Below are 14,128 nucleotides of genomic sequence, written 5' to 3'. Positions count from 1 at the left end.
CCATTGGCAAGATTCTTCTGCCTAGAAAGATGTTGTCTGTTACCCTCACTTGCATAGACAGGAGCAGGCAGCTTGTGTTGTTAACACAAAACTAAGGAAAACTTAAAAGATCTCACAAAGACCTGAAAAAGCTAGACAAATGACAGCATAATGGCAAACTCCATGCAATGCTGAGAAATAAAAAGCAGCAGCACTGGAAAGAAAGATCTGAATTATTCTTAATTTCTGGTATAATGTAGAATTATGTAGCACTAGGCAGAACTGGAAATGGGATATTTAAGTGTCCTAGCCACTAGTTTAGTATTAACGTTGCTACTTGCCTTCTTTTAAAGAATACTGCTGTCAGCGAAAGTATTTAGAGAACATAAGGCAGTCTAATCTGTCAGTTCTACTGCTCTAAGCCATTCATCGCTTATCATGTGTGTATAGCTAATCGGAAGGCAACCTCTGTGACTGGGTGTTGTCTGCAAAATGCTGATAGCAATGCTAGCCCAAGTTATAAAACACTCGTACTCCAGGAATACAATTATATGCTGAGGGAAATTGTAAAACCAGTGTGTTTTGATGGACAATTCCTATTACCTGCGTATTTTTATATCAAATGGAAATAGTTTATGTGTAACGGTTGGTACAGCAGTTTCAGTCCCTGTTCAACCACTTGCTTTTTATTTAAAGATTCCCTTTTGTAAATAGAAATAGCACCCATCCAAGCAAAGACTCGTGATCATCCCACATGCAAGAGAAGCTCTGGATTAAAATGCTTATATAGCAGATAATCTAAGCACACAAGAGCTGGGTCTCTTGCTGTCTCTTTGGCACACAGGGAGAACAACAAGAGGCAGAACTCCAGGTGTGTCTGACTGAGCTTGGACTTCCTTCTGCTGGCTTGGCACTTCCATAGCCAAATAAAATATATTTTGGCTCATCTATGTATGTGAGAATCTGATTGTTTTTAACCGCAATTGATAGCACATAATGCAGAGAAGATGACAGAATACTTATTTAGAAAGAGTATAAACAGCATTAACAAATGTAGGAAAGAAGCAGCTGCTTCAGGGGCTGCAATATGTCTGTAAAGCCGATGAAAAGCCCATTCCAACTCCCCTTTAATTGTACACCATCCAAATCTAGTTGTCATGAAGCAGTTATCTGCTCATAGCTGAAAAAGCGCTTTGATATTTTTTTATGAATCTAGCTTCTCCAGTGAAGATAACTGATTGCAACACAACTTTGCATTAATTATTGTACTTCTGTCTCCAGGATGATGTCCTATGAAAACAGAAAGATGAAGAAAAAAGTTGTATTCATTTTACAAAGAAAAGCTAGGTAGCAAAAGTCTTAAAGAAGAATTTTTTTCTTTTCTTTCATAATACTGCAGAGGACAATACAACAATTAAGAAAAAGATTAAAAGTGCCTTTTGAAAAAACGATTTTTCTTGGTCCAAATGAGAAATTTGATAAAGGAGGAAAGATTTAATAATATAATGAACAGGTGTCATTCAGAAAACAGCTGGAGCTCTATTTGTTTTATTCCCACCCTGGAATACAGTAAACAGTAATAATTCAAGCCAATTAGTATAATTTTTTTAAGCTGAAATTTTTAACAATTTCATTTTTTATTTTTAATGTTTGTAGGAAATAATTTATTAAAGAAGATGATATTCTATATCGGTAAAAAAAAATCTCTTTCAAAATGAAGTTTTACCAGATATTTTAACTATCTTGCTCACATATTCAAGAATTATACAGCTTGTAAGTGTGCAGGAATATTTATTTAATTTTTCTCTTTGGTACCTAGAAAACACTCATTCTTGGAGTCTGTGTTTGAATCGTGGTTATGTCTCACAGCAATATCAATAAATTCTATCCAAAATTTTTTTAAATAACACTCTGTCTTTCTGCTGCATTTTACAGAACCCAAAAACTGGAATTTTACAGTTAGTCTCACAGAAAAAGACTAATACTGAACTTAATATAAGAAATATATTCATTGTCTGATTTATTTTCTGATATCTGAATATTATTCTTGTCTCTGTTTTGTACCTTATCTCAATGCTTTACTGAAATGGCAGCTGGTGTTTGGCCTTTTAATAGATATCAGTCCTTAGTGCTGTAGGAAGTAAAATCCAGATATACATGGCTTCGCAGCTCCCAATTAACTTTAAAGGGAGCATTATATTGGTATTATAAATGAATTTGGTCAAGTAAAATGTAATGTACTCAAACACTGTAAATAGTGTAAATATACCAGGGAGCATTTGTAACCAAATGAATAATTTTTAAGAGAGGAGATTAGACTGTGAGTTTGCAAGTACTCCTGACGAAGACTTGCAGCTTTATTTTACATACACTCAAGACATTATTTCAGTGGAACGACTTCACATCTGTTCTCCTCTGTCCACAAGTAAACAACATGTTCCCCTCCGATCTCAGGGTTTCTGTTTCCTTAATGTGACCATGGTGTGTATGATACTGCCTGGACTAAAAAAGACTAGAAACAGTGTAGTCCCTTTAGAAATCCTTTAAGAAACCTCTTAAGAAGCTTTAGAGTGTCCAGCTGCAGCACCAAGAGTGCAAGCTAAATTTATGTAAGTCATATGCTAATTACATCTGCATGAATGTGTTGCAAATGGGCACCCACCTGTGTGGCAGTATATTAGCAATATTAGTAACACTTTATAGCATTAACAGAATCTGTGTGAAGGAAGTACCATATTTGATTTTATGTATTTTCAAATTTTGGTTTTAATTTTTAGTTAAAAGACAAAAAAGGTGCTACACTTATTGTTGTCGTGCCTTGATAGATTAATTAAGCCGTAGATAACCTCATTCCCTCTAACTGGTCCTTTTTGGCATGCAGTTTCTTATTTAGCAATCCCTAGAAAGACATCTGTTGACTGAAACATATGCTGGTTGGAGTGCTCTGGCTTTTTCAGCAAGGCAGTGTATCATACATTTGTACTCACCTCTGGGTCATACTAATATCAATGGAACTAGCCATTTATTTAAAGCAAGGCATGTGCCTAAGTAATTTGAGAAGTTGAGGCCTAAAAGAAACAGGAGAGTCTTGGAAATTACTGTATGTGATTAAATCATTAAAGGTTGCTTGTCACTGGCTATGAAGAAGTAAGCTCAGTTAAGGCCATCCAGAATCCTTCATAGCTGAATGCTTGAATTTTTCCTTTATGTATGTGGAAACTAGGTTTTTAGATGCTTTTTTAAAGTGTCATGTGATGCAAGATATATAGTGCACTGATCAGAATGTCCTGAGAATTCCAGCTATCTGCAATATAATTCCATATTATAACCCCAATGTGATCTCAATAACCATTGACAGTCTAGTCCTGAGTGTCTCTGGCAGCCAGGGTTTGCAGGACTGAGTTTTTGTTGAAGGCCAGCCATGTGCTCATGATGATTAATGACACTTCTGAGACACATTAAATGCACTTGTCTTGTCTTCATACCTCAATGCACAGCCAAAGCATAACATCAGTCACCAAAACCACTCATGCTGCTATGCAACATTGTTTCATTAAATAACACAGATAATTTCCAAGTCTATTTCAAGTATAAACATGGCCTTGTATCTAAGCTGTGTTTAACCTTAGGAAGGAAGTACAAATGTTGAGAGAAGAATGAAATTTACGTGCGAGGAAAGTACCTTGGGCAAATAGTAGTTCACCTTTCTCATTTTTCTCCTTCCAAATGTAGCTTGACAAAATCTTGTCCACCAAGCACAGCTTTTCCCTCCCTCACCTCCAGCCATGATGATTGTGGCAATAGTGCTTACAGAATTTGTTCTACAAAATCAATTTGCATCTGCTCCAAAGATATACAGAGGTCTGATTAACTATTCTGACATATCTGACACAGAAACACCCTTCAGCCACAGGGAGATTATCCCAGTGATTTAGACAGCCTTTAGCTTAGAACTATTTGCTGGAAAGTCTCTGTGGAAATGTGATTGTGGTAAGTAAAATCAACTCTGCTGCATAGCACACGCGCAACGCCTCTGAAACTTTGAGACTTAAACTGCACCTATGGTCTGTACTGTCCATTAAAGAGGCAAATTTAATATTTTGAGGTAGCAGAATAGAAAAGACTAGATCACTCCCTTTTGCTAATATCTTAAAGCAATGGTAGGATTTCAGAAAGTGTGTTTTTGACTTGAAAGAAAGCAAAGTTGAGCCAGACTGTAGAGCTTTTGGAAAGCATACTCCAAACTATCAAACTTATTTGATTTTCCATTCTCTGAGCCACTCTATGCTTAGTCATATCACACTGTGTTTTTCAGAGGATGCCTATAAAACTCAAGTCCGAATTGATGACGAGCCAGCCTATTTGGACATTCTAGACACTGCTGGACAGGTAAGCAGTTTCCCAAAGTGAACCATTCAATCAGAGACAAAACCAAAGATTTTAACCTTGGATACGTGTGTCACAGAGCTAGAAACAAGTTTCCTTATTCAAACATAAAAGGAGCAGTGACAGAATAACAGTGAGGAATAACAAAGGCAAAGATCAAAAGAGGGCTTCAGTTGTATAGTAGAACTTCAAAATCTGACCAGAAGAGACAGTCAAATTTAACTGAGTAGAACATAAAAGGTTATTTGTTTCTTTTTCTCTTGTATGCAGAAACGTCTATCATAATCATGGAGTGAATAAATGGTGTTATTGGTTTGTCTTCTGTTTTTATTATTCCTACTAGTTTATATATCACAGGAATCTTCTGGTCTGCTTGTAGATCAAGTATGTTATTACCATTCTGCTCCTCTCTACATTATATTTAAGCATCAAACTGTCACACATAAGGAAAAGATTTCAATGCCAAAAGTAGCACACAGTGTATGTATAATGTGTATATGCATGTGTGAGCATCACTCAGGGAATTAAGTTTCAGGTATCATAAGGCAAAAGAAGGAGTTAAATGCAAGAATTCCTTCTAACTGACTTAGTCCATACTCCCTCCCTCCCAAAATTTTTATTGGTTAATGAAAATGTTGCAGCTGGTTGATCTTTTCCTGAGGTATGAGTCAGGTTCTGTTTGAAGGCTTGGACAGTTTCATGAGTTTACATCGCGTGTGTGCACGTTGTACAGGAATGAGTCAGTCAGCAAGGACAGAAGACACTTAAAACAAACAAACAAACAAATAAACAAAATATTTAGGAAGTATAAGCCTGGAAATCTTATTATCAGCTTCCAAATGTCTGAATGCACCCTAGCTAGGTACTGCAAATGGTAGGAAAAGCAGTCTGCTGCCAAGAATTAGAATAGCACCTAGTCATGGAGGTGGAATGTAGCTCAGGGGGATTGTGGCGCGAATTTCACATGTGAACAAAATACAGGACAATTTCAAACTGAACTCAATCCAGTTTAAGGAATCACAAGATGCCCTGGATTATTCTCCCTTGAGCCAAAATTATACAGTCTCAGCAGTTAACCAGTGACTTGCTGCTGAGTCTGCTATGAAAGTGTCCAATTCTCCAGAAAATTTAATCTAAATTACAAGGCACATCTCAAAAGCTGAGAATATAATTAACCTAGAATTTATTATTACAACTGGATCAAGAAGTTTCTTATGCATTACTGTACTATCATAACCTCAGCAGTGGTTTGACTGAGGGAAAGAAGGAACATCACAGTTGCTACTCGGTATGACTGAAAATATTGGTACTTATGTTGCAGAAGAGTAAGTAACATCTTTGCTGACTCAGGAATTATTCACCAAGGGGAAATCGTGCCTGACCAATCTGATAGCCTTCTATGATCACATGACTGGCTGGGTAGACGAAGGGAGAGCCGTGGATGTTGTCTACCTTGACTTCAGCAAGGCTTTCGACACAGTCTCCCATGATATCCTCCTAGGGAAGCTGAGGAAGTGTGGGCTGGATGAGTGGTCGGTGAAGTGGATAGAGAACTGGCTGAATGGCAGAACTCAGAGGGTTGTCATCAGCGGCGCTGAGTCTAGTTGGAGGCCGGTAAAAAGTGGTGTCCCCCAGGGGTCAATACTGGGCCCAGTCTTGTTTAACTTCTTCATCAACGACCCGGATGAAGAGTTAGAATGTACCCTCAGCAAGTTTTCTGATGACACCAAACTGGGAGGAGTGGTAGATACACCAGAAGGCTGTGCTGCCATGCAGCGTGACCCGGACAGGCTGGAAAGCTGGGCCGAGAGGAACCTGATGAGGTTCAACAAAGCCAAACGCAGGGTCCTGCACCTGGGGAGGAACAACCTCATGCACCAGTACAGGCTTGGGGTGGACCTGCTGAAGAGCAGCTCTGCAGAGAGGGGCCTGGGCGTCCTGGTGGATGACAGGTTAACCATGAGCCAGCTGTGTGCCCTGGCTGCCAAGAAAGCCAATGGGATCCTGGGGTGCATCAAGAAGAGTGTGGCCAGCAGGACGAGGGAGGTTCTCCTTTCCCTCTACACTGCCCTAGTGAGGCCTCATCTGGAGTACTGTGTCCAGTTCTGGGCTCCCCAGTTCAAGAAAGATGAGGAGCTACTGGAGAGAGTCCAACGGAGGGCTACAAGGATGATGAGGGGACTGGAACATCTCTCTTACGAGGAGAGGCTGAGGGAGCTGGGCTTGTTCAGCTTGAAGAAGAGAAGGCTGAGAGGGGACCTAATAAATGCTTATAAATATCTGAAGGGTGAGTGTCAGGAGGATGGGGCCAAGCTCTTTTCAGTGGTGCCCAGTGACAGGACAAGGGGCAATGGGCACAAACTGAGGCACAGGAAGTTCCGTCTGAACATGAGGAAGAACTTGTTCCCTCTGAGGGTGACGGAGCACTGGAACAGGCTGCCCAGGAACGTGGTGGAGTCTTCTTCTCTGGAGATATTCAAGACCCGCCTGGACAAGGTCCTGTGCAGCCTGCTGTAGGTGACCCTGCTTCGGCAGGGTGGTTGGACTAGATGACCCACAGAGGTCCCTTCCAACCCCTACTATTCTGTGATTCTGTGATTCTGTGAATTCCGAGCGTAGTAAATTCAGTCCTTTGTTGTAATTAGTACACAATCGCTAGGGGAATTATATCTTAGTCTTCTAAGTTTTTATGTGTGACGGACCTCCTGTGTTGTCCTTTAATACAGTTCACTGTCTACATCTACTACACTTTACTCCTAAATTCACTTTAGTACTATTTAGTACACCTGGAGTACTGCGTTCAGCTCTGGAGCCCTCAGCACAAGAAGGACATGGAACTGTTGGAGCGGTTCCAAAGGAGGGCTGCAAAAATGATCCGAGGGGTGGAGCACCTCTCCTATGAGGACAGGCTGAGAGAGTTGGGCTTGTTCAGCCTGGAGAAGAGAAGGCTGCGGGGAGACCTGATTGCAGTCTTTCAGTACGTAAAGGGAGCCTATAGGAAAGATGGGGACAATTGTTTTAGTAGAGACAGCAGTGACAGGACGAGGGGTAATGGTTTTAAACTAAAGCAGGGTAGGTTTAGGCTGGATATAAGGAAGAAGTTCTTTACAATGAGGGTTGTGAAACACTGGAATGGGTTGCCCAGAGAGGTAGTGGAGGCCCCATCCCTGGTAACATTCAAGACCAGGTTGGACAGGGCTCTGAGCAACCTGATCTAGTTAGTGGTGTCCCTGCTTGCTGCAGGGGGGTTGGACTAGATGACCTCTAGGGGTCCCTTCCAACACAAAACTTTCTATGTTTCTATGATTCTATGATTCTGTTTGAGTTTAAATTATAAAAACTAAAATCCTTTCTTACCCAGAGCTGAAGACAAATGAACCACAGTTTATTAATCCAGCTTTTTGCTAGTGGAAAAAAGAGCAAAATGCTACAGAAGATTTGTTGTAATAAATTGTAGAAACGAATTGGAATAATTTCTTCTACTTTGAATTTTTTCCATTTGTTTTTCTTACTAGAATAATAAATGTTTGTGTTGTTGATGAAAAATGATATAATCAGATAATGATAATGTTACTCTCTGTCTAACCCCAACCAAAATTAAAGCATCTATTTTTTTTTTCATTAGAACAAGTAATTTTAAAAAGCTATTTTATTTCAGTTATGTTTGTTTTAAAATGGAAAAAAAATTGAAGCCTCATCTCAATCTCTTAGAAATTTTTTTTTTGATTCAGAAAAAAGCAAAAAATATTCCTATGCACTGACCTTTAAGGAGCTGAATATATTATGCTTTTCAGTTTAAACAAAGCTCATCTTTTGTCGGTCATGTTACTGTTTTTAGGAAATGTTCTCCACAAAACTGTACAATTTTTATATGATTTTTTATATTTAAATGCACAAAAAATTAGAACAAAACCTGATTATTAAATGCGGGGGATTTATTGCCAATATTATGAATTTTATCAGAACTGGTAGCTGTAAGGTAAGGAAAAAAATCAGAAAAATGCAAGCAGTGAAAGCTGGTGAGAATAATAGTAGCGAAAGACTGAAGGATTTTACATTTTGTTTAAAAAAGGGACCAAGATATACATAATATTAGAGACTCATCATGCATAATGACCACTTAATGAAATATGGTGCAGAGACGTTGCAGCAAGCAGAGATCTGTGTCAGCAGCACCACACTCTGCAGATACATCAGCCCAGGACATTGTACAGCTTGGGTGTAGCTGTCCTACCTCAAGATCCAAGTTGAATTGATACAAGTACATCTCTGTGTCAAATTACCCTGTTCTTACAGCGAACACTGTCACTGCAACATGTCTCAGTCTATCCATGCTAAGAAGTTCTTCCCACTTTGCTAGTCCCTATTTTTCAGAAACTGACCATTCTAAGTGTCCTGGATTTGGCTACTTGTCTTTGCAGATGTCTCTGAATTTGTTGCCGCTCTACCTGAACTTCAGAGCTCCAGAATAAATCAAGACCTAATCCAATGCCCATTGAAGTGAGCAGCTAAAATAACCTCTTTCCTTACAGAGGGCTTAATTTCACTCTCACTGAAGTTCAAAATGGAATCCTACTGTGACTTTGGTGACTCAGGGTAATCCAAATCACCCAGTTATGAAGATGAAGGTGTGATCGACAGTAAGTCACTGGGTTTCACATTAAAGCCAAGATGGTGTTAAGGCTTCTAAATCATGTAATGGAAATCTCATTCCTTTCTGGGTGTCCTCGCAGTTGTAAATCATTACCAACTTTGAATCATTACTTTAATCATTTCATAAAATCAAGGAGCTAAAATTATAATTATCCCTGTTTGGGAAACACCACAAGTCAATAGATAAAATGACTAAAATTAAGATACTTCGCTGCTGTTCCAGAGAACATGTTTCATCAAATATGCTTCTCCTTTCCCTGTTGTATCTATACAGTAGCTGAACACTTAAACTCTGATCATATATTGTTATTTATTAATAATTAATACAGTTCTTTGTTGTCAAGTCCAGAGTTCAAAATCCACATCTGCTTTTGTACCTCAAACTGGATAAAAAACACTGATATTTTAACTCATAGATACAGTTTGGAGCATCAAAAACATGGATGGTACTGTTTCTCAAATTTCTGAAGATAAAAAATATTCAAACAAAGTTAAATGCAGATACATGAATAAACTAATACTATTACTCATCTAGTTATTGGTCTTCCTCTTCTCATACATATACATAGAGTCCACTAAATATGACAGATTTCTCCTCTCAGGAAGCAGACTGATGTTCCTTGAACTCTGAATACATATTTTCTACATCTATTGTCCTCTAACACTCTTCCAATATCATTTTTCCATTGACGATATCACAAGAGTCACATTCTGAAAGTATCTAGGGCTACTGTAAGTAGCTATGCTTCACTGAACTCACTACCCCTGCTTTTCACCACTGCCTACATCTGCCAGCAGGGTAGCCTGTCTTTGCTCTCTGCAATCAACTGCAGACAGAATAAGGTTATGTTTACCTCAGAGAGTTTCAAGAGCAGGTATTACTGATGAACCTGCTTGTAACCGAATTGTCACAAACCACACTTACTTGAGCAGTTCCTACCATAAGGCTTGAAAACCTGGCATGCAGTGAGAAGGAAAGGAACAAAAAACTGATGTTAGTTTTCTTTTTCAATGACACAGCTGAATCTAGCAGACATTCATCCTTAGCCTCACGTTTGCTACTTGAAGATGCTGTCAATGATACCTTTGGCTCTTCTTCAGCTAGAAGTCTTCTTAAACTAAAAAGTTGCCTTTTGTATCTACATTTCAATTAAAATAAAACCAAAAAGCAAATAAAATCAAACAGAAAGTAAATGTGAGATTGATCTTTAGCGGGGATTTTATTTAAACCCTCTAGGCTGGCTACAATTTGGCATGTGGTGTAAATAATAAAAAACTTAATGAATATCTGAAAATACAGACTATTATCTGTAAAGATAGCTTGAATTTCCTTGTTCAGCCATGATCATGAGACATTTTTTTAGTAATTGTCCCTTGAAATTCACCCTTGCACCTCTCTCTACCCCTTAAGGATGGTAGAGGTTTTGGGGGGGAGACAATTCTGGGGTTTCCCTTTTCTTCTCCAATGTGGAATAAGCCTGATTTGCTTTTACATGTATTTGATTTAAACTGGTGTAAACTCTTTGATTTCCAGGAAACTTGTGGGTGCAAATGAAACAACATTCAGACCTCGAGTCCCTTATTCTGTGTTCAGTTCCCTTCACAATTATTCTCAGAGTGACAACCCCCAGCTGCTCCAACTGTGCACAAAAAGCCTCCACACAGAGTTATAGAAACCTTCTGTTCACTCATTTACGCTTTCTCACTCTCTCTTCTAACAGAAAAATATGTTGCTGCTTCTGGAGCCCAGTTTGAATTCCTTCTTGTAGAGCACACACAGCAGTTATCTCTCCTGCTGTATTTATAAACTGTTGACTGACACAGGAACTTTTATTCTTGCCACAGCTTTCCTCCTGATGGCACATTACCCAGCCTCCCTCTTTAGACCTCACTCTGAATGTTAAAAGAGCATCAGACAGCATTCCCTCCACCAAAAAACAATCTGAGATGACCCTTTGTATAAAAGGCAAACGTGTTTTCAGACGAGAAACAGGCGAATATGCAGAAAAATGGATTTCTGTACCTGTCAGTGAAACAGTACATTTCAGTGTTATTGCACAGATTTTTTCTTGTTAAAACATGGGCTTTTTATGATAAACTTAGTGCACCAGTATATTTCCCAGGTGTGAGTCAGAGACTTGAAAAATTGGCCTTAAAATGTGATGGCATGTCATTTCAGGGAGATTTTCCTTTGTCTGGAGCTGTGTGCATGTGAATTCATTTCCAGGCAGACACTTTTCAACCTGACAATAGCAGTGTGCTCTGTAGTGAAATCCATCTCCCAAATTGCTAGCAAATCACAGGACATGTTTATCCTGCCAACCTCCAGGACTATGATTTTTGCCCCCCTGCTTCAGGCTTAGAAGAGGAACCGTATTAGTCCCAAGAGCCCTTCAGACAAACACACTTTCTTGACTAAACACTATAGTCCGATGACTCACTCAGGCAGTTATCTGAGATCCTTCTGCTTATCATCTAAACATACTGCTCTAATCCTGAATCAATGGAAGCTGATTTTCAAACTACCTTACTGCAGCTTATCTCAAGGAAAAGCAAAATGCTTTTTTGGCAGTAATTATATTTTAATGGGTCTTTACCACATGTTCTTTAAAGGGGAAAACAATTTAAGTGCACTTTCTGCTAGATACAGTAATAAGTAAATGAAATCCATTTTATTTTTAAAGCATATTGGTAACGAACTAAATAACAACCATTAACACAGAGTATTAGGTGAAGAACATTAATTTTCTTTTCTTTCCATGGTGTTGTTTCAGAGGCTGACGATGACATACTTAGAAAGTGAAAATGTAGCACTGAAAATTTGGTGGATTCTCAAGACAAGCTGTTCTGTACTTTCTAGGGAGAACTAAAATATGTCCCATGACCAAGTCATTTTATTTGGGAATGGATATATTTTGAAGAAATATTTATTTGGCACAGGTATTGAGTGAAAAAAAAGTTCCTGTAAATCATAGATGAAATTGCAGATCTGACTCCAATTTCCTTCAAGTTATGAGCAAAATATTTTTAGGCTTCAGTGGAAAAAGATCTAGGCATATACTGTCAAAAAAAAAAGTATATTAGTTTAGCAAGAACAGGCAACTAGCAACTAAGATTCCCAGCTTCCTTCCCTGTCCTGTCAATGAGTGAATCATGATGCAATAAAGGATGAATCAGTTTGTATTTCTAAGTCTGCATTTATCTTTCTGAAAAAAAAGTGCAATAACTTGTTGCGGGGTGCAGGCATTTAGGGTGAGCATCAGAGTTTATTGAGTCCAGCGATACTGATTTTCTGCCCCTCAATAGCATTCCACTTCAGTAAAGTCAATGCAAGTGGTTCCATATTGCAGGTGCATACTTTCCAGTGTTGTCTGTTCTTCTTGCATACATTCTTTTTTTTTCTCTTGAAATGCTTTCTGTCCCGCAGTTCTTTGTCTTCCTTTAACTGATAACTTCCCAAAATAGATAAATATCCAACTATACTGCTGAAAGTTTATTTTTTTGCTTTTTTAATAAAATAAGAACACTTAAAAGAAAAAATCCTTTATTATAAATTCTGATAAAAAGAGCAACATGTTTTCTCTTCTTTCCAGAGCTTTCTTTGCAGTATTACCTGTTTGTTTTTTGTTGTTGTTGTTGTGTTCTGGTGTACATTGTGTGGAAAACACCAATATAAACACATCCCATATGATTAAACTTCATGCAGGTCCTCCACAAGACTATGATTATGTAAATTTGCCTTTTCTTCTAACATTACGAACTGTGTTGTACACTTTTTATTCCCATTGTTAAATGGCACTGAAGCCCTATGACTTATTACTTCCATCAGATGTTGGACATGCTCTAAGTGTGTCCTGATTTCTTCGTATGTATCCAGCTGTCCTAGATACTCTCACTAGGAATTCCATTTTACAGAGGTTTGTTAACATTCTTACTAAGCAGCTCTGTACAGACCAGGGACTCCAGCAAACAAAGACAGAAAAATGTTTTCTACTTGTACCAATGTTCACAAAATTCACATTAAAAAGCTATTTTTAGGACTAAAAACTTTCTGAGAAAACTAGCATGTGTAGCAGCACTTGTTGGTACCATTTGTCCAAACAGCAACAAATGACCAAGAGAATGGTCTTTCGCAGAGCAGGCTGTTAATGCTTCTCTGGCAAAGTGAGCTGTCTCAAAGAACCGTAATTTTTAAAAACTTGCTTGTCTTTTATGTTATTCTGTAGCTGCTGGATACTCTACCAGTACATTTAAAGGTGGTGTCTCCAGACAAAACCAAAAGAGAGCAAAAAGTTACATACAGTGTTATCTGAATCATCCAAACCTTTGAATTGCACAACTGCATGAGGTATTTGGCTGTAAGAGGATTTCTAAAGATGTTATTTTCATTTCACACTAGCAGGAGGGGACTGGAAAACCCTAAAAACAAAAGACATCTTTCACAACTCAACCTGCAATAGTTTTGCCCTCAAATCTGGAAGTGGCCTCTGCCCCACACCAGTAAAAAAAAAAAAGAAAAATAAAACCTCAGTAAATTTTGAACTTCATTTTTTGACACCTCTCCTTTGTATTCTTAGGAATGTTATTGCATCTATTCAAATTTTTAAAAGAGAAAGTGAAGAAAAAAGTAGAAATTCAAGACAATAATTAGTGAATATATGAACATTTTATATTTTCTTTTTTAAACTGAGTATACTTTAGGTATGTATTTTTCTTGCTTCCACAGGAGTAAGCTTGCATAGCTTGCATAGATTTTTTTGCCTGCTTTTATTTTGTGCCTAATAACTGAGGAGAATAAATTGTTGTCATGGGAGTCCCATGCCATTATCAGAGCAGCGGGATGATGTGAAACAAACCATGCCAGGGACAAATCTTTTATTTTAAAAAGTCAAAACTAAAAAGCTTAGCAGTAGCTGCATTAGCTGTACCTGTGTAAGAACTTAGACCCTCTCTTACTTACTGTGGGGTACCTGAGTAACAACTTGAAGCAAGCTAACTCAGACTCCACTAACTTTTAGAACTACAGATGAATTGTGCCCTTGTGTTGGACAGTCTCGACATATCTCAGAAGCCACTCAGCCTCTTTCAGGATCAATTTATCTAACCTAAA

General features: G+C 38.3%; 1 protein-coding gene across 1 annotated transcript in view; it reads left to right on the top strand.

Annotated features, from left to right (window-relative positions):
* The window catches only part of RIT2 (Ras like without CAAX 2), a 188,055-nt gene that overhangs the window by 74,711 nt on the left and 99,216 nt on the right, over nt 1-14,128 (top strand). Inside the window, exon 3 of the mRNA XM_009941336.2 lies at nt 4,295-4,368. Within this exon, the coding sequence (XP_009939638.1) occupies nt 4,295-4,368 (74 nt within the window). The remainder of the gene's footprint in view (nt 1-4,294; nt 4,369-14,128) is intronic.

This window comes from Opisthocomus hoazin, chromosome Z (assembly GCF_030867145.1).
Source record: "Opisthocomus hoazin isolate bOpiHoa1 chromosome Z, bOpiHoa1.hap1, whole genome shotgun sequence".
Lineage (NCBI taxonomy): Eukaryota > Metazoa > Chordata > Aves > Opisthocomiformes > Opisthocomidae > Opisthocomus > Opisthocomus hoazin.
The sequence above is the reverse complement of the archived record's forward strand: the minus strand, read 5'-3'. Positions and strand labels throughout refer to the sequence as shown.